General features: G+C 35.5%; 2 protein-coding genes and 1 long non-coding RNA gene across 3 annotated transcripts; 1 reads left to right on the plus strand and 2 right to left on the minus strand.

The window, feature by feature from the left end:
• Positions 1-6,438: 6,438 nt before the first annotated feature.
• Positions 6,439-7,014, plus strand: LOC114819935 (uncharacterized). Its single transcript, XR_003767268.2, has 2 exons — positions 6,439-6,610; positions 6,687-7,014. It is a non-coding gene; the product is annotated as an uncharacterized lncRNA (long non-coding RNA).
• A 304-nt stretch (positions 7,015-7,318) lies between these two features.
• On the minus strand, positions 7,319-10,934 carry LOC103450619 (probable envelope ADP,ATP carrier protein, chloroplastic). Its single transcript, XM_008389986.4, has 10 exons — positions 10,422-10,934; positions 9,910-9,966; positions 9,631-9,693; positions 9,464-9,520; positions 9,289-9,372; positions 8,982-9,050; positions 8,789-8,901; positions 8,522-8,691; positions 7,917-7,995; positions 7,319-7,796 (listed from the first exon to the last, which is right to left on the minus strand). The coding sequence occupies exons 1-10, from the start codon at positions 10,770-10,772 to the stop codon at positions 7,697-7,699; spliced, it is 1,143 nt and encodes a 380-aa protein (XP_008388208.2). The 5' UTR covers positions 10,773-10,934; the 3' UTR covers positions 7,319-7,696.
• A 4,590-nt stretch (positions 10,935-15,524) lies between these two features.
• On the minus strand, positions 15,525-19,992 carry LOC103450620 (vacuolar cation/proton exchanger 3-like). Its single transcript, XM_008389987.4, has 12 exons — positions 19,532-19,992; positions 18,710-18,777; positions 18,443-18,471; positions 17,909-18,105; positions 17,387-17,605; positions 16,967-17,092; positions 16,764-16,880; positions 16,569-16,622; positions 16,357-16,473; positions 16,168-16,258; positions 16,002-16,076; positions 15,525-15,924 (listed from the first exon to the last, which is right to left on the minus strand). Exons 1-11 carry the CDS (start codon positions 19,802-19,804, stop codon positions 16,015-16,017), a joined length of 1,353 nt encoding a protein of 450 aa, XP_008388209.2. The 5' UTR covers positions 19,805-19,992; the 3' UTR covers positions 15,525-15,924; positions 16,002-16,014.
• Positions 19,993-23,942: the final 3,950 nt, after the last annotated feature.

The following is a 23,942-nucleotide window of genomic DNA, read 5'->3' on the forward strand; positions in this document are numbered from 1 at the left end:
ACCATCAAGTATAGGTAATCTTTTACAGTTAACCAATGTTTAAAATATTGGTATATTTTCAGTTAACCAATGTTTAAAATATTGGTATCGCTAGAAATATCGATGTGCAAATTTATGAAAATATCAATATTGATATTGATTACCTTCGATAGACATAATGAAAATTTGCTCAATGTCAAAAACACCTGTATAAACGAAATATAAAGTTTATCTGTTATTTAACCGATGTGTCGGAAATATCAACGAAATCTTTCGTTTTTAGCTGAAATTTAAGAGTAATTGTAATTTTTCGATATTTCAACGAAAATATGGATCGTATTGAATAAATTTCAAACATTACAGTTAACACATTAACTATAGTTAAAATAATGTACGCATGCATTAGGAATAATGGTTCCCAGCTGGGGAAAGATTGAGAGATACATATGATATATATACGCCATTAAAAAGGTAGTTTCTTGCACAGTTGTAGTCCATAATCCTGTATTTCTATTAGTTTAGAAATTAATTAGTGTCCACCAACTTTGTTTAGTAAATTTATTTAGCAGAAAACATAAAAATAATTAATCACGATCAAGGAAGAAAATATCGGTGATATCGGAAATATCGATAGTCCGAAAACACGGAAATATCGATGGAAATATCGGTAAAATATCGATATCGATAAAAATTACATGGAAACCACGGAAATTGTAAGAAAAACTTGGAAATTTTTATTGAAACTTTGCAGGATGTTTATTTAGTCAATTATCTATTAGTTTATCACAAAAAATTGGAAGGAAATGCATTGCATGATGGATTTAACTGATTTAAGTTGATTATATAGCAAGCTGGCAAACATTGTAAGTGTAGAAAATATGTAGTAATTAATAAAATAAGTTTAAACACACCATAATCATTTATATATAATGAATTAGTACAATATTTTACACTTTATACATTGTATGGTAAGATACATGAGTGACTTAGCATCACATAGAATGAACGTGATGAGTAGTTCAAAAGTAGATACTTGAAAAGAAATTAATCAAATTTTAGTATGATGTAATTATTTGGACTTGATTTAAAATAGAAATTAATCATATATAATATATGTAACTGAAAAAAAAATAATCAAATTTTAATATGATGTAATTATTTGGATTTGATTTAAAATAGAAATTTATCATATATAATATATGTAACTGAAAAAAAAATAATCAAATTTTAATATGATGTAATTATTTGGACTTGATTTAAAATAGAAATTTATCATATAGAATATATGTAACTGAAAAAAAAATTAATCAAATTTTAATATGATGTAATTATTTGGACTTGATTTCTCTTTATACATATATTCTTCTTCCTATTTTCTAGTATTTCAGTTTAGTAAGTAATTTTAAATTTCGGAGACGAAATTCTTTTAAGAGGGGTAGATTGTTACACCCACCCCCAATTTAAATTGTATTTTCATTTATCTTACTTTTAAAATTATTTTTTGATCTTAATAGGTGTGCCCAGGGCCCACCTTGCTTTTGTGTCACCGTCTCTCTTTTCTCTCAGATCTCTCTTTTCCCTCACTCTCTCATCTCTACCGTGCTCTCTCTCTGCACTCTCTCTGCACTCTCTGCACTCTCTCCTTCTCCCCGTGAACCAACCCACACGCCACACCCTCACTTTCACACCACTTAAACGGCGACACCCCCTCATCGCTCTCTGCACTCTCTCCTTCTCCCCGTGAACAACCCTCATTCTCCCTCTTCGCCCTCTCTGCACTCTCTGCACTCTCTGCACTCTCTCCTTCTCCCCGTGAACAACCCACACCCTCACTTCCACACCACATCAACGGCGACACCACCTCATCGCCATCTCCGTCTCTCCGTCTCCGTCTCTCCCTCGGTCTCTCCGTCTCCGTCTCTCCCTCAGTCTCTCCGTCTTCGTCTCTGCCTCGGTCTCTCCGTCTCCGTCTCTCCGTCTCCGTCTCTCCCTCGGTCTCTCCGTCTCCATCTCTGCCTCGGTCTCTCCGTCTCCGTCTCTCCCTCGGTCTCTCCGTCTTCGTCTCTCCCGCGATCTGGATCCTTCTTCTTCGATCTGGTTTCTGGATCCTTCTTCTTCGATCGGGTTTCTGGATCCATCTTCTTCGATCTCTCTTCTCCCAAACACACACACACACAGAGATCGCCGTTGATCGTGGCTCAGGCGAAGTCAGAGGTGCGCCGCGGAGCAAGGATCGTTCGTATTCCGCTTCGTCAGGTGAGATTCCATGAAACCCTAAACCCTAATCTCTCCGACTTCACCTTGCCTTGAATCGTTTGTATATTTGTGAAATCTGATGTATATTTGTGAAATTAATGTTAAGATTTGTGTTTTTGCAAGGTTTTTGGGACGAAACCGGCCCGGGAATCGCCCCACGGTCTCCGGCGTTCTTCTCCGACGTCGCCTCGGATTCCGATTCCACCGTCCATGGATATTTCGCCGATAATTTCCAAATATCGCGATATTATCGATATTATCGATAATATCGCGATATTTGGCCGAAAACCCCACGGAAACCAGTTAAAATATCGCCGACCGGAAAAATCGATATTATCGGCGAAATATCGCCGATAATATCGATATTTAAATCTGTGATCACGATTAAGACATTTGTTGTTATGCTACCTCGAATTATATATGCTTCTTTGCACAAGATAAGTGGATTGGAATTGGGTGGTACCGACTGAATTGGGTGGAAAATGCTTTATAATTGGTAATGTTCATCAACTTACAAAGACAAATGGTATAAAATGATCATAGCAAAAGTTGATGGCAAAAAAATGGATGCATCCACTATACATATCTCGAAATTTAAACTCATTTAATCATGATAAATACGGTGGTGACAAAAAATATTCCCAAAAAAACTTGTGTTAAAAATAAGGGAATTGCTATTAACACTCCAAAAATCTCATTTGATACTCCAAACTTTATATAATTAGAAAGAAAAAAAAAACACTTATGATGAGTGTAGAATGAGATTTTAGAATGTTAATAACAGTTCTAAAAAATAATTAGTAATTTGCATTTTCGAGGCATCATATAGAAGAGCTGGTAAATGATTTTCGAGAGGCATCATATAAAAGAGTTGGTGCAAAAAATAATAGTTTTATGTGGTGATACTTGGTTTTCCTTTTATTTTTCGTTCTGAGGTAATCTTTTGGGATATGGTTTGTAAATTGTTGCTTGGTTGCAGTAACTTCTTCTTTTCTTGTATTCATTGTCTTCAAGTTTAACTAGGCAAGTTTTTGTTCTGTCCTCGTTTCTTGTAATATGAGGTGTAAAATTTTTGTCTCCATTGACTAGAGAAATTTTTATTGTGATCGGAACACAGAAGGTACGTTTTTATATAAGTGGCGGAAAATTTTACTTTTTAAGTTATTAACTTTTTAACACACATATTTCACTATTTACAAAATAACATGTGGTGTACTACCTTGTGTTCCGATCACACTACAGAATTTCTCCATGACTAGGTCTAACTTTTTATTTCTCGTAGCAATAAATTTCCGCCGAGTTTTCAAGAAAAGAATTTGACAACGGAAGGAAATGTAGTTAATAAAGGATTGGATACTTAGGCCATCTTCAACCAAATGCTAGCTAGATGGCTCGTTTTAACCCTTTGGCCGTCCAAGATATTAATATTTTAATGAACAGTACAAAGTCATATTGCCTCCATCTCCAACTGAGGGCCATATGGCTCATTTTAGCCTTGTCACAAAAAAATGTCTCCAACCGAGGGCTAAAGGGTCATATGATCAAACATAATTTATTATTTAAATTTAGAAACTACAACAACTTAAATTTAAAAACTACAAATTAAATTCATAAAAAAAAAAAAAAATTGGCCCAAAAAAAAAATTATTGAATCTAACTGTAACTGACGTCAGCTTGTCGTTGTATTTGAAATTTTGGCCTACCATTCATGTCGGATATAACCGACATGAATAATGAAAATTCTGGCATGGCCTGGAGTTGGCTGGCTGAGTTGGGCCAGCCGGTTGGCCCTTTGGCCCTTTTTTATCCAGTGGAGCCCACGAACCCTTTGGCCTAACCCTCGGTTGGAAACGGTTTTCAGGCTATTTTCGGCCATTTGAACCCTTTGGTTATAGATGACCTTAATGATTGGTTGGATGAAAATGACAAGGCAACAGAGATTGCATCTAAAACGCAATCGTCTAGATTGAGAAGCTACCTTTGCTTCTAGGATCAACCAATTAACTTGGCTCTCTTTTTTCTTTTTTTATCTTGTCAACATCATATTGACGTGACTTAATCGTCCGTTAAATAGGAGAAATTAGAAAGTAGAAAATTTTAAACTGAAGAAAATCCTATTTTGATGTTATCATTGTGACGGTGTACTTGTTATTCCTTCAATATTGTTGGCCCAACTATGAGGCAGGTGTACGAAGACAGAGGTGGTGGTTAGGGATGGACAATGGTTATGACGGGCAAGTCACTGCGGTTATTTACTTATAACCGTTTATGTTCATATCTGCATAACCGTTTATCCATTAAGTAATTGCATAAACGGTTATACCCATACCCTTAACTATTTATAAACGGTTATACCCATACCCATAACTGTTTATAAACGGTTAATCATACCCATTACAGTGTACCCATTGAACCATAACCGTTTATAAACGGTTAACCATACTCATAACCGTGTATCCATTTAATCATAATCGTTTACCCATTTAACCATAACCATTTACTTGTTTTTGAATCCGTTTATCTTTTTCTTTTTTACCCATTTACCCCTTTTTCACTCGTCTACATTTTTTTAACAACTTAAAGATTACAAAAGAAAAATTTGTCATAATTTTCGTTTTCTGACAATTAAACACCGTTATATGTACATTTTAGCATGCATTTATCTATTTTAATCATTTAAGTCCTCATACATTTCCAATAATTGAAATAATAGTTTATGAATGATATTTTTCTGCTACACCCAAGCAAGGCTTTAATTACAATCCATATGATTACAAAGTAAAGCTTCTAAAAACAAAAAGTAGTCATTATCTTGAATACTAGATTATTCAAGGCTCCAAAATATTCCGAAACTAAACACTTTCGAACACTAATGCTGTAGCATGTTCAATCACAAAGTCTCATCGACTTGTTGTCACCAAAAGAAGCCTACAAAAGAAATGTATATATTGAATTAGTATCCCATTTAGGAACACTGTCACCAATTAGCATGAATCCAACAGAGGTAAGTGATCACATAAGGTTTACATTGTACACTTAGTTATCTTAAAATAAAAAAATAAAATAAAAAAATAAAAAAAGCAGAGTACCAAATCAATTGAGTTAGTATCACCACCATTCATCAATATGCATAAACAGAAGGTTTACATTCCATGATTTTTCACACATCTATATGCATAAATTGAATTAGTATCACCAATAACTCTAAAGTAAAAAACAAAAATAAAGATTAGCTTTTAACACATTCACATCAATATCATCACCAAATGGGGAATCTTCAGCATGAGGAGTAGAGTTTGAATCTGGTTCAATAGTAAAAATTAAAATTAGGCTAAAATAGTAAATTTTTTAACATATACATAATTTATAAGAAATTTTACATATATTAAATTAAATGGGTAAATGGATACATGTTATAACCGCGAGTAATATCCATAACCGATGGATACCTGTTATAATCGCGGGTAATACCCATAACCTCCCATTTAAATTTCACGGATAAACGGTTATACCCATAACCGTTTGTTCGTCTAAATGGTTATCCATAACCGTAACCATGAACTTTAAATGAACAGGTAACCTCGATTACCCAAACTTATGAATATTTTCCCCATTCCTACTGGTGGTCATGACACTCTTGTGGAACAAAATGGGCCTCGAGCCAGGCTCACTTGGTGTTACCATTTAAAACCCTTCTTTACATTGTGCCTCATTTTTTTTACAAATATGGCTTCCAACCCTAATAGTTGCATTGTAAAAGGAAACATGCACTAATTATATGGTTGATTATTATTAAGCGTTGGTTAAAGTATATCTTTTCTATTATGGACACATTATTTGATTCAAAAATTTGGTTTTCCTATCCTTATCCGTTCAATTATGATATGAATCAAATAATTTGCTAGAAAATTAATTTTTTTTAGTTAATTATCACCTAATGCGATAATTACCCGATTGGACCTAATTTATCCATTATATATATATAGACACACACATACATACACACACATGTATATATACATACATATATATGAGTATAATTCAAAAACAGCTACAAAATTGCTGGTTTGTTTGTTGCCCACACTCCTTTTTTCTTGTATTTCTTGATGAGAAAGAAACTCTGTTGACTTCACCCCCAAGTAATAAGCTTGGGTAGAAAGTACAACAGTCACTATTTATTTACAATCCCACCACTCAAATCTCAAGCACACACTACTCACATACTCATCATTCAATCTCTCTCTCTCCCCCTCCCTCCTCCACTGTTTCCTTTCTCCTCAATGAGTTCGCCGAGCGGCTGGTGCATCACCGGAAAGATGGTTCTGCTGGGTGTGCGAGACACCGCCATGACATTAGCCTGTGCCTTGTATGTCAAGTAAGTACATCTCTCTCAGTCTCTCTCTCTCTCTCTCTCTCTCTCTCTCATTGTTTTTTAATGCACACTTGCACAGGGACAAGTTAATAGGCAAGTCTGGCAAGAATGAAGGGTCTGCCCCGTCTGGTGGTCGGAATATTGGTGCGGCTCCATGATGACCCGGCCAGTACGCTCGCGGAACGTGGTGGCGATTGATTTGTTTTTTTTTTATTTTCCTAAGTTTTCTGGAAGAAAGAGAGAGGCCAGAGTTAATTAACTGGCTAATTAAGCAATTTAAATATGTAGTGCAAGTTAATCACTAGTACTTAATTAGTTTAACTTTGAATTCACAATGTATTATCAAGTTTCATGGAATCATGTTGATGATACAGATTAAATTTAATAACCAAACTTGTGGTTTCTTATTTCATTTTTCTGGGGAGGAGTTGCCTACAACTTCATTATCCCACCGTGACATTTCAAACTAGTCATGCATCGCCAAATGTTTTAACTCCCCATTTGGTGTCGTAAGATATGATTGATTTGGAACATCGCAACATTGACGTCATCACTCCTCACTTCATCTCAATCCTCCATATGAGGGGTGTAGGAAAATCTCTCTTATCAAATACATACATTTTACTATGGATTTTTACTCCCAATAATGCTTTGCACGGCCACATTTTACAGCAGTTAAAATAATTGATGTATCAAGTGCACAGACACGTGTTGCTAATAATTCACGTGTTATAACATCGCATGTTCGATTCCTACAGAATTGACTCAAGAAAAGAATGTTACTACATGGAAATTATAATCAGAACAGCTTCCATTAGCTGGAAGGATTACGTTACAACAAAGAAAGGCCGGGTCGATGAATTACTACAAAATCCAAGGGTTTTCTACCTAGAACTAATAGGCAACCTAGCTAGAACTAATGATTGTTCTACAAAAATATATAGAACCTTCGGGACAAAGCATTGACCGGGCAGCTCAGTCCTCACTAATACAAGTTCCACATAATGCCGGGAAGAAAATTCGGTGTAGTTCTCTGAACCAAAGACAATACAGTCGCACAAAATGTTGGACTGTTCACCCAACGGCCTTTTAATGGTGTTTACTGCGATTTTCCTCCACAATTCTCTGAAACTCCTTTTCACTGGTCGCAATGAGACGCTTGACCATGTCATAAGTTGTGAGCCTAATGCTGCAGTTGAAAGAGAGAGATTTCATTAGTTAACCAAAATTGCACTTAGGAATGAGATCTTTCGGCTTATATTTTAACATAATGTGATAGGGAATGAATAGACGGGGATGTTCATGGAACCTGCTGTTCGGTAAAGTTTTCAAAGCATTAGGCAAGAAACCCCTATATAAACCTACAAGTCCATCACGCTCCACAATACCTGCATAAGCAACATCAACTCAGATAAATGACTTTGACTATGAACCCAAAGATATAACTCGTCACAATCCAAAGTCGAGTCCAGCTCACACACAAAGATGAAACAATATCATGCACACACGGTCCATGTTCTTCAGTTCAAAGAAACATTTAAATCCTACACTATCACGCAACGAATATTCTCAGAACTAATACTCCAATGCAAAGTATGATCCATGTATACCAAATTCATTATCTTTTGCCCACCATTGTAAGCATAACTCATGAAGAGATATTGAACATATAAGTATTTTTACCCATATTAGTATACTACATTGAACCAAATCAAGAATGTTGGAGAGTTGAATTCCTGGTCCCCAAGAATGTGCCCCATTTAATCATAGTATCATAGACGAACCAAGTAAATATACAATACATAATAGTGAGAAAAACTTAAGACATCTGCAACTGTAACAACATGTCTCATGTTATAATTCTATAAGACTCCACTACATTCAGACTTGTTACTATCTCATGTCTCATGTTACCTGGAATGGCATCCAAAACTGTCTTGTAAGGTGTGCCCTTCATTTGCATCTGCCTTCTGACAGTATCCAAAGGATAACAAGTGAGTGTGGCAAAGGAAGCTGCCACCAAACCCGTTAATAGAGATGCTTCAGCTTTCTTTTGAAAATCCTCCGGTAAAGACTTCTTCACCCTGTCATCCGAAAAACTTTGAGTCTATAACTAACATAGAATACAATCATTTGTATTCTCCTTCAGTGTAATAAAGAAAGAGGTAGGAGTGAACTAACAAGTCAAAAATGCAAAAGTTCACAGCAATATATGGAGCAATTCCAATAAGAGAAGGTCCAAGACCATAGTAGAAGGATGCAACTCCTTCCTCTTTTAGCATGTTTAAGGCAATCTGGAAACAACACTTCAAAATTCATCTTTCATGAACATAAGGGCATCTTATTAAAAATAACACTATCAGGTCAGTCATACCTCAGACATAGTTCGATACCCTGGTTCAACTGCTAAGCGCAACCTCAGGACATCCAATGGGTATGTTACCTACAGATGGAAAATAGTAGATTTGTGAATTGTTCTACACAACAGGTAGAATGAAAATAAGCTAGATAAAAAACAAAAAACCAACAATGTTAACAACTATCCATAGAGTTAAGTAAAATACAAGGTTTTACATGTTCCATGGAGTACTACACTGACAAACAGGTTTACGATTAACAGGAAAAGGCTCATCAACTAGAAATGTTACAATACCACAAATGACCATAAATGCATTACGCACAAAAGTGGATGTCATGCCCGCACAAGCACCCGCTGCAAGTCTTCCCAGAAGCGATAGCTCACCATCTTTGCCCCTAAAGAGTTTCTTCAAATTCAAATAAAAAAAACTTAGGAGCTTTAGTTCTGAATACATGGAATGCTGCACAAAGATTTCTTGAAGAGGGTTTCAAAATTACCTTATAAGCTTCATAAGCAAAAAGCTGAACAGCACTATAAGGGATAATCCGTATCACCTAAACAATTAAAAGAATTTTCAAAATTAAATGCAACTCAAGCAAACCCCCTTCTATATTGCATGGGAAAGTAATTTGTAACTAAATGAGAAATTTAACCAGCAGAAAACCTGAGGAAGGTTGCCTTTCCAGTACCCTTTAATCCCTTCTTCCTTCCCTATCATTGTTATGGCCTGTAGGGCATGCACCAAGATTAAACATGAGGAGGTAAATTATGCAACTCTGTGAAAAGATCTTAAATCTTCATTAAATATGCAAGCCACAAAACCACAATACGAGAAACTAATGAGCAGGCGATAGAGTGCATGACTGTAAGACAAATGCAAATAATTTATGATGTTAAAAAACCGGGCAGAGCCAGAGGATGGTCCGGACGAACCATAACATACCTCGAGAAAACTGATCGCCTTCTTAGCGCTTTGTTGCCCAACTCGCACCCCATGAGTCTGCAAAGATGTCAACATATTTTAGAGTACTATTACTATACAGTTCCAATTGAACTACTACTTGATTTAGATCGAAAGCATTGCCCTGTAGCAAAAACAACCACCGAGAGTTACTTTTGATATTTCCAAAGTAACGTTGTTCATAAATTTACAAGATGTCTAACCTAATGTTCTCTTTTCTATGCTATTTTCTCAAATCAGCTACTTCCCAAATTCACAAATGCAAATAAAAATTCTGAATTTTGCAATGAATGCCTTCTAAATTCCCCGGAAGCAACAAATTTTGAACATTTTCTTCGTATTTTCACCGAAACCATAACACAAAAGGGAAAGGCAAAAGGCAGCACAATCTCTTCCATACGACGCTGTAAGCATATCGGAGCATAAAATTGTGAGAAATGTGACAAAAATCAAAGGTAGATAGATAGAGAGAAAGAGAGAGGGTTAACGAGCACCTGCATAAGAATCTTGATGCGGTCAAGCGGAGCCGTGACGCTCTTAGCGGCGGCTCCAGCGACGGCTCCGGCAGCAAATAGCGCAACGTCTTTGGGCACGCATGCGAGAATAGCCAAAGGATGCTTCAACAGCTGAGCCGAGGTCGGCAAAAACTCGTTCCTTTGTTCTCCCCTTTCCGCCACCGAAACGCAGGCGAAATTGCACCGAATTCCACGGCCGCTGCTGAAGCTGAGCTGCGCGGTCGTCCACAGCGGTTCGTGGTGGTCCGCGGCGTCGGTGAGGGCGCAGCGGGAGGCGTTGAGGCTCGGGATGCTCCGCCATGATACAATGGCTCTGGAATCTCCGGCCATGGCGTGGGAATTTTGAACAAGGGAGGTGGAAGAGTGAAGGGATAAGGCGAGGGAGGCAGTTGCAGAGAGAGAGGAGACCAGAGTGCACGGGAAGGCGCACTTTGTTCCGACTCTCAAATCTGTAGAGACAGGCGCGTATTATTTGCTAATTTGGTAAGAAATGCGCGTACTCACCAATCGCCATACATATGTTCTGAAAAGAGGCGACCTTTGGGCCCCATGTTGACAGCCACCGTTACCCATACCTTCTGGGTCTGGAAAAATTATGGAGTTTGGACCCCATTTTTCATTTGGTTAATTTTATAAATAATTGGGCTTTATATACAGGAATGACTTATTTTCTTGTCACGTCACGTATTTTTCACATAATAATGTATTATTCGATTGAAATGTTATGGTCATGATAAATCCATTTCATAAAAGATGAGACTTATTTTAATGTTATCGGAATAGAGGTATTAATTTATTTATACTTTAATGAGTGATCTCAAGATCGACTCATATGAATAACGATAACGTATAATATATGTGTAAAGTTGATGATTAGTAATGATTAGCATATTGTGTGGCTTAGGCCCTTTTTTTCTTGCCAACAGTTATGTGGGTTTCTATGGTGAAAGGGAAAGGAGGTCGGGAGCCCCGATCTTTGGTGTGGGGGTCATAAGGTGTTTGATTTATATTGGAGCACTATTATTCACACAGTCATTTTTACTTCTCATACACATTTTTCAATTTTCGGTTATCATATCGAATGAATTGAAGAAGATTAATGGTAAAAAATTAACAAGGATTTGTAATAAGTATAATTATGTGTGTGAATAGCGTTATTCTTTATACTATAGCACTACGCTCACTGGCTTAACCGGTCTTTAGAGTAGAATTTCATTGTGAATTAAGTCACTAGAGACGGTGTACATGACTCGTATACATTCCATGGTTTATCCTATACATTCGATGACTTATCTTATAAATTAGAATATCATATCGTATAAAAAAATATTCTTAATTATTCAATTTACTATGTAGCATGAGGATTAGTGGCTTTGTATTAATTCTTTATATAACTAACTTCACTATCGGTAACTTGTCTTTATTGAACTTGTTTAATCTAAAATGGTGCACGACAATATTATAGTAAAAAGGTATCGTGGGCAATATTCGTATCGTGGCGGACAATCAATATAGAAAGTTAGATTGGACAATTAAAATTTGGGAATTTTAACAAAAAGTTTTTGATACTGTTCACTTTAACGAAAAATCATATTTTTATACAAAAAAAAGTCAATCATGGTACTATTCACTTTACCATTTATTTCGTCATTATCGTTAAAACTCAAAGCTTTCAAACCCTTTTTATTAGTTTTCCTTTAAAATTTTCCAAGTCACAGCATTAGAGGCATGACTCGAACAATTAAGGTTGAAAGCCAGTGGTGGAGCCAAAATTTCTATTGTTTAGTGTTATTCATTTTCACTTGTAAGCAAAAGTTCTTAGTTTCGAATCTTGTGAATAATGAGTTCACAACCAATTCATTCTCCCACCATTTAGTATAAATATATCGTTGTATTAAATGAATTACAAAATATATGTGATCGGGTGCCTTGAGTCTTAGATGAATGTCACAAGGCTCAAATTGTATATCCTACGTTACAAATGCTCAATTATTAGATCTATTCAATCCATTGAAAAGAAAACTAAAACTCCATAATGGATACTAGGTATGATAATGTAAATTGTGATCATATTCAAGACTTAATAAGAAGATAGTTGCTGAAACAATTAATGAGAGACGTAATTAAGTGAATTATGTAATATTCTAATTCGCAAGCAAAAGATGAACATATGTAGTGCACTAACTGGTCAAACAAAGACCAACCCACATGAATTAGGAAGTAAAATTAGTATCTCCAATCCAATTGATGAAGCCAAATTCCAATTGGATGGTATACAAAATATCTAGGACCACTCCACCTACGCCACCAAATTTGGTCTTCTTTGAACTGATTACGAGGTCAAGACAACAAAATACAAGGAGCATTGGGTTATTGGGATCATGAGCATACATTACTGCTAGCGTAGCTCCGCTACTGTTGGGAGTGTATCATCAGTAGAAGGGATGAGCTGATCGGTGCACGCCAAAAGCGGATCAGTTGACCCAACCCACCCATGGTCCAACTAACTTACAAGTTTTGTCTCATCAAATAATAGTGAGAGACATTAAAATGAAAGAGTACGAGCGAATAAAAATGTAAATAAAAATTTGAGAAAAGGAGTTTCTTGAAGGTTGCGAGTAAACTTGTGAACCAAAACTTAAGTAAAACCGAGTGATTATGCTTATTTCTCACCTCACAAATGCGTCACATGAGGTGAAAAATATGTATAAATGGTACGCACTCGGTTGCACTCAAGTTTCTACGTTTATTTCCAACCCATGACACATCAAACGAGCAAAATGGGTCTACTCTCGGCTGAAAGCAAGAACCCTTAGCTTGAAATAGAAAAGGACTTAGGCCGGCCCAACATTTCTGAGGCAAAATGAGCTGACCTGATCTTGGCCCAATGGTCATCATCTCTCGTCAAAACCACAAGGGTTAGACTGGCTAGTAGGGCATTTTATAGGATTGGACACCACCATGAGATTTTAAGAGCATCTAAGAGCCTGTTTGGTACTATATTTGAATCCAACTTTTTAAACTTAAAATCAATTTTCAAGTTTTAGGCCTTAAAAACTTGTTTGGTAGGACTATTTTCAAAAACTGAATTCATGACTAACTAAAAAATATAGCCTATTCTCTAAGAGCAAGTCCACCTCTAAGGACTTTGTGCCAGCACTCAGCGCATTTATCCACTCAAGTGAACAGTAATAGACCCTAGTGAACAGTAACAGACCAAAGCATCTCCACCCCTAAAAAAATGCGCTGGCACCCAGCGCATTTATTTGGTATGTTTTTTTTTTTAAGTTTATTTCGGATATGATTTTTAACCAATTTTGGATAAAATTTCAAATAAACTTAAAAAAAAAACACACTGAAATAAAATTACATACTCATCAAATAAACTTAAAAAAAAAACACACTAAAATAAAATTACATAAACTCATTAAATAAACTATAGAAAGAAAAAAATAATTTTTTTTTAAATTTTCTGTATTTTTTAATAAATTTTCTGTATTTTTTAATAAATTTTCTGTATTTTTTAATAAATTTTAATTAAGTTAATTAATCTGGACCGTTGATTTTTGATCGAACGGTCCAGTTTAAAAGTAAAATTTAAATTTTTTTTATTGTTGGAAATCCAACGGTCTAGAAAAACTAGCCGTTGGAAATCCAACGGCTATCGTGAAGCCACGTCGCTGAGCCCAAGTGGGCTGACACCTTTTCAGGTTTCCCTGAAACCCACTCGCGCCTTGCGCGCTTGTGTTGCATGCGCCTGAGAAACAGGCCGGCTTCTGGGTCAGTCCAAAATGTGCTGGGCTATTGCCTGGCATGGGCTGGGTGCCAGGCAATGTAACGGGCTGGAGCAAAAAAACAGGGGGCTGGCCTATTTTTTTGGCTGGGTGCTGGGGAGTTGGTTTTGGGGTGGATTTGCTCTAAAAACAAAAAAAAAAGTAAGTTTTTAGAGTTTTTAAACTTACTCACTCATTTCTGTTCTCTCCCATCTCCCCTCACTCCAAATCTATCTCTCTTTTATTCTCTCTCTCACTCTTCTCTTTCTTTTTTTTTACCTTTTTTTGTCTCTCCTTCAATCCGCTCTATTCATTTTCTTGGTTCTTTTTCTCGCTCCTCTTCCTCTCTATCTCCTCCGATCATCTCACTTTTTTCTCTTTCCTCCAATTATCTATTACTTTATTTCCTCCTCTATCCTCTTTCTCTCTCATACCCCTTCTTTTTGGATCTCTTTGTCCAATTTAAGTTGTAAGATTTAGAATATTTAAATCGCAAACCAAACAAGTTTTTGAGTCTTAAAGAAAATAGTTTTCAAGAAAAATTCTTAAGAAATGTTTTGAGAAATTATAAAAAAATTTAAATAGGATACCAAACAAACCCTGAATTTTTGTCATACTAACAAGTCATCAGTGTCAAAAAATTATTTTAGTTATTGTGTTTAATTTTTCATCTCCAACAACACTATTTTAACAAACTTTGATATTTATCAAACTCAAGCCACCCATTTTTTAAAGGGTAATGCTAGGGAGGTCAAATTTTTAAACCAAATAATGTGGATGTTAATGATTGAATTATTATTTAAGTGTCGATTAACATGCTTATTTCCTATTGGTGACACATAATTTGGTTTGCAAATTTGATTTCTCTAGCAACGGTCCACCATTGAGTTTTATTTATTTTTTTAATATTTTGATGAATAATTTCTCTGTAAATTAAAGAGTGACGGTTTAGTTTGTTATAATAGAGACTCTTTATAGAGCCTCTTACGGATGTGGGTTTTTTCATTTATTTAAATTGGCTCTTTAAAATAAAATTTTGGTTGTTTTACCGCATCTCTTGGAGAAACTCTAATAAGCCATCTTCTAACTTTTTTGGAAATCTTTGTATGAACTCCCATTATAGTATGCTAAAAGCCAGTCATCTTGGCCTCTCATTTCAATCACTTTCAAAATCTAAAGCATGCGTTGTTTTGGTCCATTTTGGCAACATATATACAAGTCGGGTTGTATCTTAGATGTTGTTATGTACTAAAAAGAAATTAAAGTGCTCAAAACAAGTCTGGTCTCAGAGTAAAAGAGAACTTACAAATTGCAAAACCCACCCCAATTTTGAATTCATTAATTCTTTTATTGGATTACAAAGCAAAGTACTGAACCTCTATGACATATGCCACAACTCTATTCAGAACACGAAATGAAAGACCAGATGATAAAAACAATCTGATCATATCGACATGGAGCTATACATATGACATACATATTATAGCTTGTAGCCGGTCATCGATCATCAAGCTTCACCAGTACTACCAATTCATACTGTTACCATATTTGGATCCCCAAGCAAAACGAAAACTGTTTGCTTTCAGACAGGCTCTATAACATAATTCCAAAATTGAAGAAATTTAACAAAGCTGCATCCAGCCAAACTTGCTGATCAAGGCTCAATCTTTTGCTGCAATCGGGAAATAATGACCCCAAAACGCTAAAACCTGGTTTAAAGCGAATGAATTCATGTATTAGTTAACTTTATAACTTGCTAGTTGGAATTTAAATATTTGAATTTTACCGTAATGAACTTATTAAGCTCCAAGAACTGCTCCAGTGGACGTTTGAAACCCCAGGTTCACGATGTTCGATTGATCTAAAAGGAAAAAAAAAAAAAAACTTATGTTTTAGATACGAAAAATTTTAATTGTTACATTAACAAGCAAATTAGGTTGTTAAGTACTTACGAAGAGGAGATTTGTTTACGAAAAAGCAGGCTGAAATGATAATGTAGCACAGCAGAAGAACCAATCCCTTCAGGTAGTGGGAAGTGCCATCCTATAAAATCAAGGAGAAAGTGAGATATAAGGTTGCTTGCTAATAAAGGAAAGCTGATTAGGTTAAATTTTAGCAATCTTAGATTCTCAATTAATTACCTGTAATGTGAAGGCCACAGCAAGTATTGATAAAGCCAAAGTGCCAGTCTCAATGACACTGAAATTGAGATCCATGTTTATTCCCATAATCCAAGCAACGATCACGCACAACGGAACCTGAAAGTTCATTTCAATGGCATTAGAAATTATAAACTTCAATCAAATTTGAAAGAAAAAACTAGCATTACATATTTTAGTGTATATATACGTACAACGAACATGGCTATTTGAGTTGCAGACCCCAAAGCAACTCCGAGAGTTATATCCTGCGTTTACCCGAAAAAATGTACTTGAGAACTTAGATTTTCAAGTCAATAGTGGCAACAAAAACGTGCTGGAAAGATTAATCATATGTTTAGAAATGCAATAGGAAACTTAATAATTGTGATTCTTTGAAGATCACTCACCAGCTTGTTCTTGAAAGCAAATATGATTGCTCCTGCATGTTCAGCTGCGTTGCCAACAATTGGTAGCAAAATTATGCTGATGAAGCTGACAGACAAGCCCCAAGAATCTGCTGCTTCCTGTTCAAAAAAGTTGTGATTAATTTTATATTAACATAGTAAACAACATAAGGTTACTAATTCAATCAAGGTGGTCTGACTTTTACCTCAATAGTTCCCACAACATACTCAGACAACAAGGCAATGACTGCAGTCATTGCAACCAGCCACACAATTCCACTCCATAACCCTATCGCAGGTGTTTCTTCCGAAACAACATCATCGTCCGATTCCTGGTCATTAGTAACACCATAAGCAAAATGGCTAAGTTAGTAATTAGCACAAATCAATGCTGCCAAAATTGTCCCGAAAAATTTCGGTTTCAATAGTCTTGCATAACAGTGTTCTCTCGCCATAATTATGCTGCAAGACTGAATCTGAACCACACATTGGGAAAAGATTCTGAGATATTTGGTGGTTTAAATTGGCAAAAGAACATTTTCCCACAATTTCTTTAGTCGAACACTAGATTATGAGATCATGAAAGGTGCAATAAAACTTGTTAACTTAATTAATTAATTATTTACCTCCTGAGCTTCAAATAATTCACGGTGTGTCCACAGTTGGAAGACTATGTATGCAGCGTAGGCTGAGAGCATCACAATGCTGCTGGCTCTGGACAAATGGAGTGTGGGGTCCACTCCAATAACAGTAGAGCTCCCTGCAGCAGCAAACGTGAACAGCATTGGCAGCAAGTGGCACAGCAGAGCCAGGAGCAGCATGAGGGAGTTCACATCAGCTTGCCTCTGTATGAACAATCAAACAAAATATTTAGATAAGCATGAAATGAAACCAAACACTATCCAGGATAAGTTAAAAATTGACAGAGGTATCTATTTGTCCAAGAAAAGTATTATATATTATAGGGCCGTTTGGTGGCTGGGACTCGATCGATAGGATTGGAGATAGGTTGAAGTTAATTCTATAAAGTGTGGACGGTAATCCAATTTAATACGTGAACTTCCAACATTTATAAATTTCGCTAAACAACGGCCATGACATTGATGCAATTTAATTGAAATAGTTTAATTCAAGTCGAGCCAGCTTACCCTGTCATATTTTTGTTCTTTCTTGATGTTGGCAATGCCACCACAAAAGAGAGAAGTGCCGAGGACTAAGAGAAGGTTTGAGAGAATGGAACCCAGTAGAGAGTACTTCACCACTGCTACTTTGTGTTGGGCTAGGGCAAATATTGCAATTATGAGCTCTGTAGCATTGCCACATGTCGCATTTAGAAGCCCTCCCACTGCAAACCCAAAAATAAATAAATTAGAATAAATAAATCAATCATTTTCGTCATATGAAAATTTCATACAACTTTTTTTTAGGACTATGATAAATTGATATATAGTTCCTTTTATCTCCTCCCCTTTTTTTTAGTACAACAATATAGAAGGAGGAGTTCGGCTAAGCCGACAACCTAATTTGGTATCGAATTCACCATCCACGAGATTCAAACCTAAGACCCCTCACTTACAAATGAACATGAATACCAACAGACCATAGTGAATGGCTTATCTTGCCCTTTTGTACTTAATAATTAACAATATGGTAGGGCAACTAAAAATAATGAAGTGAATTACCTGTTGGACCGGTGTAATAAGCAATTTGTCTGCATTTTTGGGAAACAAAAACAAAATGTTAGTGGTTAATGTCAATGACAATAAAAATTACACTACTACTAACATAAAATAGTATGAATGAAAAATAGTAGCAAAGTTAGCACTCTTCATTTAGTTTCTCCCATTCAAAATCATTACAGAATTTTAATATACTTATGTGTGAGTGCGACAATATAAGTTGGGAGTGTCAAAATCGCTACTAATTAAGCAGAAGATCAGTATACTTACTCTGTCAAGAAGCTGACTCGTTCCGCTAGAGGCATGAGTCCAATTAAGCTCAATGCAAACACCCAAGGCTGTATCATATAAATTAAGTGGTTAGATAAAAGAAGTCATAACGGTTACAATCACATAAAAGAATTCATAACGGTTAATGTCATAGAAAAGAAATCAGAAGATCAGTTGCAATCACAGACAAGTCAGAACGGTTACGGTCATAGAAAAGAAATCAAAAGAGTTACAACCACATAAAGAAGTCAGAATAGTTACGGTCTAAAACAATTTTTTTTTTTTTATGATCATAGTATGTAAATGATATGAACTCATAATTAGATTCATGCACCAAGTTTAAACTCATTGAATTTATTTACCAAATGATATATATGATATATGATGTATCATATCATTTTATTTTATATTTATGCTGGATTAATCAATAAATGCGTAATTATTTGGTTCATTCTTGTAAGGAATCATTTCCTAAACTTAAAATCAAATTTTATCTACACTAATGGGTGGGGAAAGTGGGTTAAGCCTGACAATGGGCTAGTACTAATGTCACTTTTGGTGAGTATCGAATTTAAGACCTCTTACTTTTAAATGAAGAAAAATAATATTAGACCGTAGTACTAAGTGGCAAGTTAGACGCATTTTAAAATTGTAAATAACTCTCCAAGGAGGAATGAATCCTTCTAGAGAACGAGCCAGATACTTCCTATTTGTATGCATGGGAAATTAATTTTAATCAAGTTAAAAAATGACGATTTGAAATTAATTAAATAAAAATGTTGTGTTTCACTGTTATATTGAAACCCCTAAAGTGGAACTCACTCTTGCAAAGCCAAAACACTGAGCAGCAATGGCAAGAGGGATGGCTGGGAACAAAACAGAGAGTTTAGTCCCCAATAAAACCTCTTGCAAATTCCCCAGAAACTGTCTGAGAAGGGCACACGGAACTTTGGAGACAAGTGTGCGGTCGGACTTCTTCCGAAGTGAAGAGGATGACATGTTGTGCGCAGTCCGGCTGGTGCGGCCGGTCTCCTTGGTTAAACCCTTGAGGGTGCCATTTTCTAACAGCCATGGCTGATCTTGGTTTGAAGCCATGATCGATGGTGATGCACACAAAAATGTAGAAGAAAAACAAGGCAAGGAATGTATACGTAGCAGGCTGGCTGGCTAGGTAGCTAGCTAGATAGTATCTTGTCAGATGAAGTAGAGTAAGGAGTTGTACAGTTAAATAGAGTTGCGATGTTGTGTGAGGTTAATATCTGCCAAGTATAATTGTAGGCTTCCAGGAAGTTTCGTTTTTGTTTGAGTGCAAACAACAAAAAACCAAAAAAAATTGGACTGAACACCGAATTGAACCAAATTTTATTGGTTCGGTTTTGGTTTTGGAGTTTCAGAAACTAAACCAAACCGAACCGAAATCCCTTTACACTTTATGAATGTATGCCCATGATGATTCTTTTGTAAAACTTTGTTGCCAAGTTTGAAACTAAGCCTAGGGCTTTTTCAAAGAGCATACTTGGTTTAGTTAGGGGAGGGTATTTTATTGGTTATAGAGGAAAGTTTTGGAATGCTTTAGAACTTGGATGAGCTTCTCTATTTGTTTGCTTTTTGAATGGATACGGTGATCATTTTTCTTTGCAATTGAGATTGTTGATAGAATATGATTGGTTTATATGATCTTGTATATGTACAATTACCTACCTATTTCCCCACTTTCCCCATTTTCTTATTATTAGTCTAGCAATACAAGCCTCTTTTCTAAATTTCATATATCAAAATCAAGTTTTATAAAATAAAGAAAAACTGAAACTGTACTAAAACTGAACCAAACAAAACCAAACCGAAAGAAAATTAAAACCGAATCCACCCCCTCAAGTGGTGGTAATGCTCACCACCCTATTTATCATCGATAAATGAGTTTGAATTTTGAGATTTTTGTCTATCTACTACATGAATCTCGAAATTCAAACTCATCTAACGGTGGTAAATATGGTGGTAAGCATACAATACAACATAGTTTATGATGATGAGCAAAAATCCTCTCTTTTTGTTTTTTGTAGCTTGCAGACTTTTTATGCCACGTATTTTCTAAAATAAGAGATCAAAACTAATACGTATATTTGTCCTGCATGTTACACTTCTTAATTTATTTTTTGCGAACTAACACGATACTGTTGCTTCATTAGAGTAGGTTACCGAAGCTAGATTCTCATAGCATGGCGTGTCGAGTTAGCAAAGCGTTGTAGTAGCGCCGAAGCCTTATGTTCTATAATACTGAGCCAAGGATGCTCCACCTTATCTATAGAATCAGTCAACTGAGTTCTGAACGAATTAGCTCCTTGGTAATGGCTTAGGCCATCTCTAACCGAGGGCTGGCCAGATGGCTCGTTTTAGCCCTTTGGCCCTCCAAGATTCTCCAAGATATTAATATTTTAATGAACAATACAGGGCCATATTTGCCTCCGTTTTCAACCGAGGGCCAGAGGGCTCGTTTTAGCCCTATCACAAAAAATCATCTCCAACCGAGGGCCAAAGGGTTATAGGGCCAAACATAATTTATTATTTAAAAACTACAACTAAAATGTTGTTTAAGTTTCATGTTGTATAATTTTTATGTTGGTTAATTTTATTTAATGTTGTTTCATATTGTTTAATGTTGTTTCATGTTACTTAATTTAATTTAGTTTCATGTTACTTAATTTAATTTAATGTTGTATAATGGCTTAGGAAGTTATAGGAAAAAAATAGAATTTAAAAAAAATATGAAACAAATTTTGTCAAATAGAAGTTATAGGAAAAAAAATGGAATTTAAAAAAAAATATGAAACAAATTTTGTGAAATAGAAGTTATAGGAAAAAAATGGAATTTAAAAAACAATATGAAGTAAATTTTGTGAAATAGAAGTTATAGGAAAAAAAATATATGAAACAAATTTTGTGAAATAGAAGTTATAGGAAAAAAATGGAATTTAAAAAAAACCAAATTTTGTGAAATAGAAGTTATAGGAAAAAATAGAAGTTATATGAAAAATTTTGTAAATAAAAAAGAATAATAATAATGTAAAAAAAAAAATCAAATCAAATGCAACGGCTAGTAACCGTTTCATTTGATTTTTTTTTTTAAAACAATCCTGTCGGTTATAACCGACAGGAATAACAAAACATTAAAAAAAAAAATAGCCAGCCTGGGGCTGGCTAGCTGGCCGAAAGCAGCCAGCCCTCCAACCCTCTCTGATCCCGTGGGGCCCTCCCAGATTCCAGAGCCCTCTGGCCTAGCCCTCGGTTGGAGACGATTTTAGGGCTATTTTCGGCCCTCTGGCCCTCTGGACCCTTCGGTTAGAGATGGCCTTAATATATAGATAGAAAGGTCTATGATGGGAAACTACCACGTTAGTATTTTTCATAAAGTGCACATTTGAGTTAACTTGACACAACTTGATATATATGATTTATTGATTTTAACCAAATTGACACGATTACTATTTATATGTTGAGTTTTAAGCAAGCTAACACAGCAGAATTAGGGAATCTGGACTAAAGCAAACTGTCCAGATTATACATTTTTATCCGTATCAAAACTTAGATTTAGAAAGATACTCGCAAATAGACAGTTTAATAACTTTACGGTTATTAATTACAAACATAATAAGCTAGGGCTTTAGACATACAATAAATAATTCACAACATATGTTGTTTCGTACAGAGGATTGTATTAAAATGAGTAACACTCTAAATTCAAGCACTACAAAAGGCGTAAGTAACGGAATTTCACGTGACACTGAAAAGTAAAAATGAAATATTTTCCATTTTGAGGAGATTATAATTTTATAGTGAATCAGAATGTATAAGTTATTTTCTTGAGTAATATTCATCCCCTATTTTCGAGATGGTGACAATTTTTTTTTCCTTCAACGTACTTTAAAAGTTTTGAGTAAACTCTAAATGTTGACCAACTTTGTCTTACCAACTGAAAAATTTCGTCGAGCAAGACTAAATTTCTAAAATGCTTGCAAATTGTGTTATCTATTCAAATCGAATTCCCGTGTCACCAATTAGTTCTATTTTAAAACCTCAATTTTCTTATATGAAGTAGTACATCCACAGTAATCACCAAGATAAAAAACTGCGTCTGACTTTTGACTGCCGATTATGTACTTGATGTGCGGTTCTGGAAAGTACAGGTAAAAGCCAGTAGAGACAGAAAACCATTGACGTTTTGTTTTTTAGTAATTAATCACATAATTTGACGTTGATTTTGAGCCACGTCACGTTGATTTTGAACCACGTATATCCAATATAATTATGAGAAAAAAAACAAAAAAGTCCAACGTTTAGCACAGTGAGAATTGTACGCTGTATATTCTCTATACAGAGACCAAAGAGAAATAATAATGACGATGCTGATGTCATGATCATATACAGTGGCCGATTTAAGATTTTAATTCTGGGAGGTTTTAGTGTTACAGAGCGGGAAGAGCACAAAAAAGTCATTTTATTCGCTGAGGTATTCTTTAAACAATTGGCGAACTTTTTGTCAGCCACTATATAACATACATCTCAACAAATATCGAATACTGAAGTAATTCGACGAGTGATGTTGAGTGATGTTTACGTAACGTATCAAGATATACTTAACGTATATTACATCAAATATTTAATAAGTAAAAAAAGATCACACCAACATTCGGAACATCCTCTAAAAACGAATTTTAAGCTGTCCTTGGACTACCTTGGTTCCAGTGTAATCCGCCCCCTGACCAGATATGTGCAAATACAACTGCGTATTAATTATTTTTCATTTTTATATTATCTGGGCCAAATGCATGCCACATAGATCAGATAATAACTGAGAACTCTCGGAAGTAGTTGTACAGAAACCTACGTATACCGCATACGAACCTTCCTGGAAACTCCTCGATGGATCGATGACGGTTATGCTTAGCTTTCCATACTCGAACACAATCTTGAGTAAGAGCCATCCCTTCATGAAGTTCTTGCTTGCTAGATTGGGATGACAGGCTCACATGGAGTTGCACATGAGCATACGATCGTTCTTTGTTTTTTTGTTCTATTTTGTTTTTGTTTGTTTTTGACCGTCATTATATATTACCAATTAATTTTACGTTGGATTGCTCACATTTTAATGTGTATAGAAGCATGCATGGTTTTCATTTGTCAAGTCACATATATATAGTGCCGGTCTGAGCTTTTTGAGGCCCTGAGCGACACCGAA

This window comes from Malus domestica, chromosome 12 (genome assembly GCF_042453785.1).
Source record: "Malus domestica chromosome 12, GDT2T_hap1".
NCBI lineage: Eukaryota > Viridiplantae > Streptophyta > Magnoliopsida > Rosales > Rosaceae > Malus > Malus domestica.

Bases quoted from the DNA above. Each gene is read 5' to 3' on its own strand.
- LOC103450620 (XM_008389987.4), bottom strand. From the start codon at position 19,804: ATGGCTTCAAACCAAGATCAGCCATGGCTGTTAGAAAATGGCACCCTC. The intron at 18,778-19,531 runs GTGAGTTCCACT...TATATGATACAG, and splicing joins AGTGTTTTGGCTTTGCAAGA to CCTTGGGTGTTTGCATTGAG. The intron at 18,472-18,709 runs GTAAGTATACTG...CCAAAAATGCAG, and splicing joins CGAGTCAGCTTCTTGACAGA to ACAAATTGCTTATTACACCG.
- LOC103450619 (XM_008389986.4), bottom strand. From the start codon at position 10,772: ATGGCCGGAGATTCCAGAGCCATTGTATCATGGCGGAGCATCCCGAGC. The intron at 8,692-8,788 runs GTTAGTTCACTC...TTCGGATGACAG, and splicing joins AACTTTTGCATTTTTGACTT to GGTGAAGAAGTCTTTACCGG. The intron at 7,996-8,521 runs GTAACATGAGAC...TTGCTTATGCAG, and splicing joins AGTTTTGGATGCCATTCCAG to GTATTGTGGAGCGTGATGGA.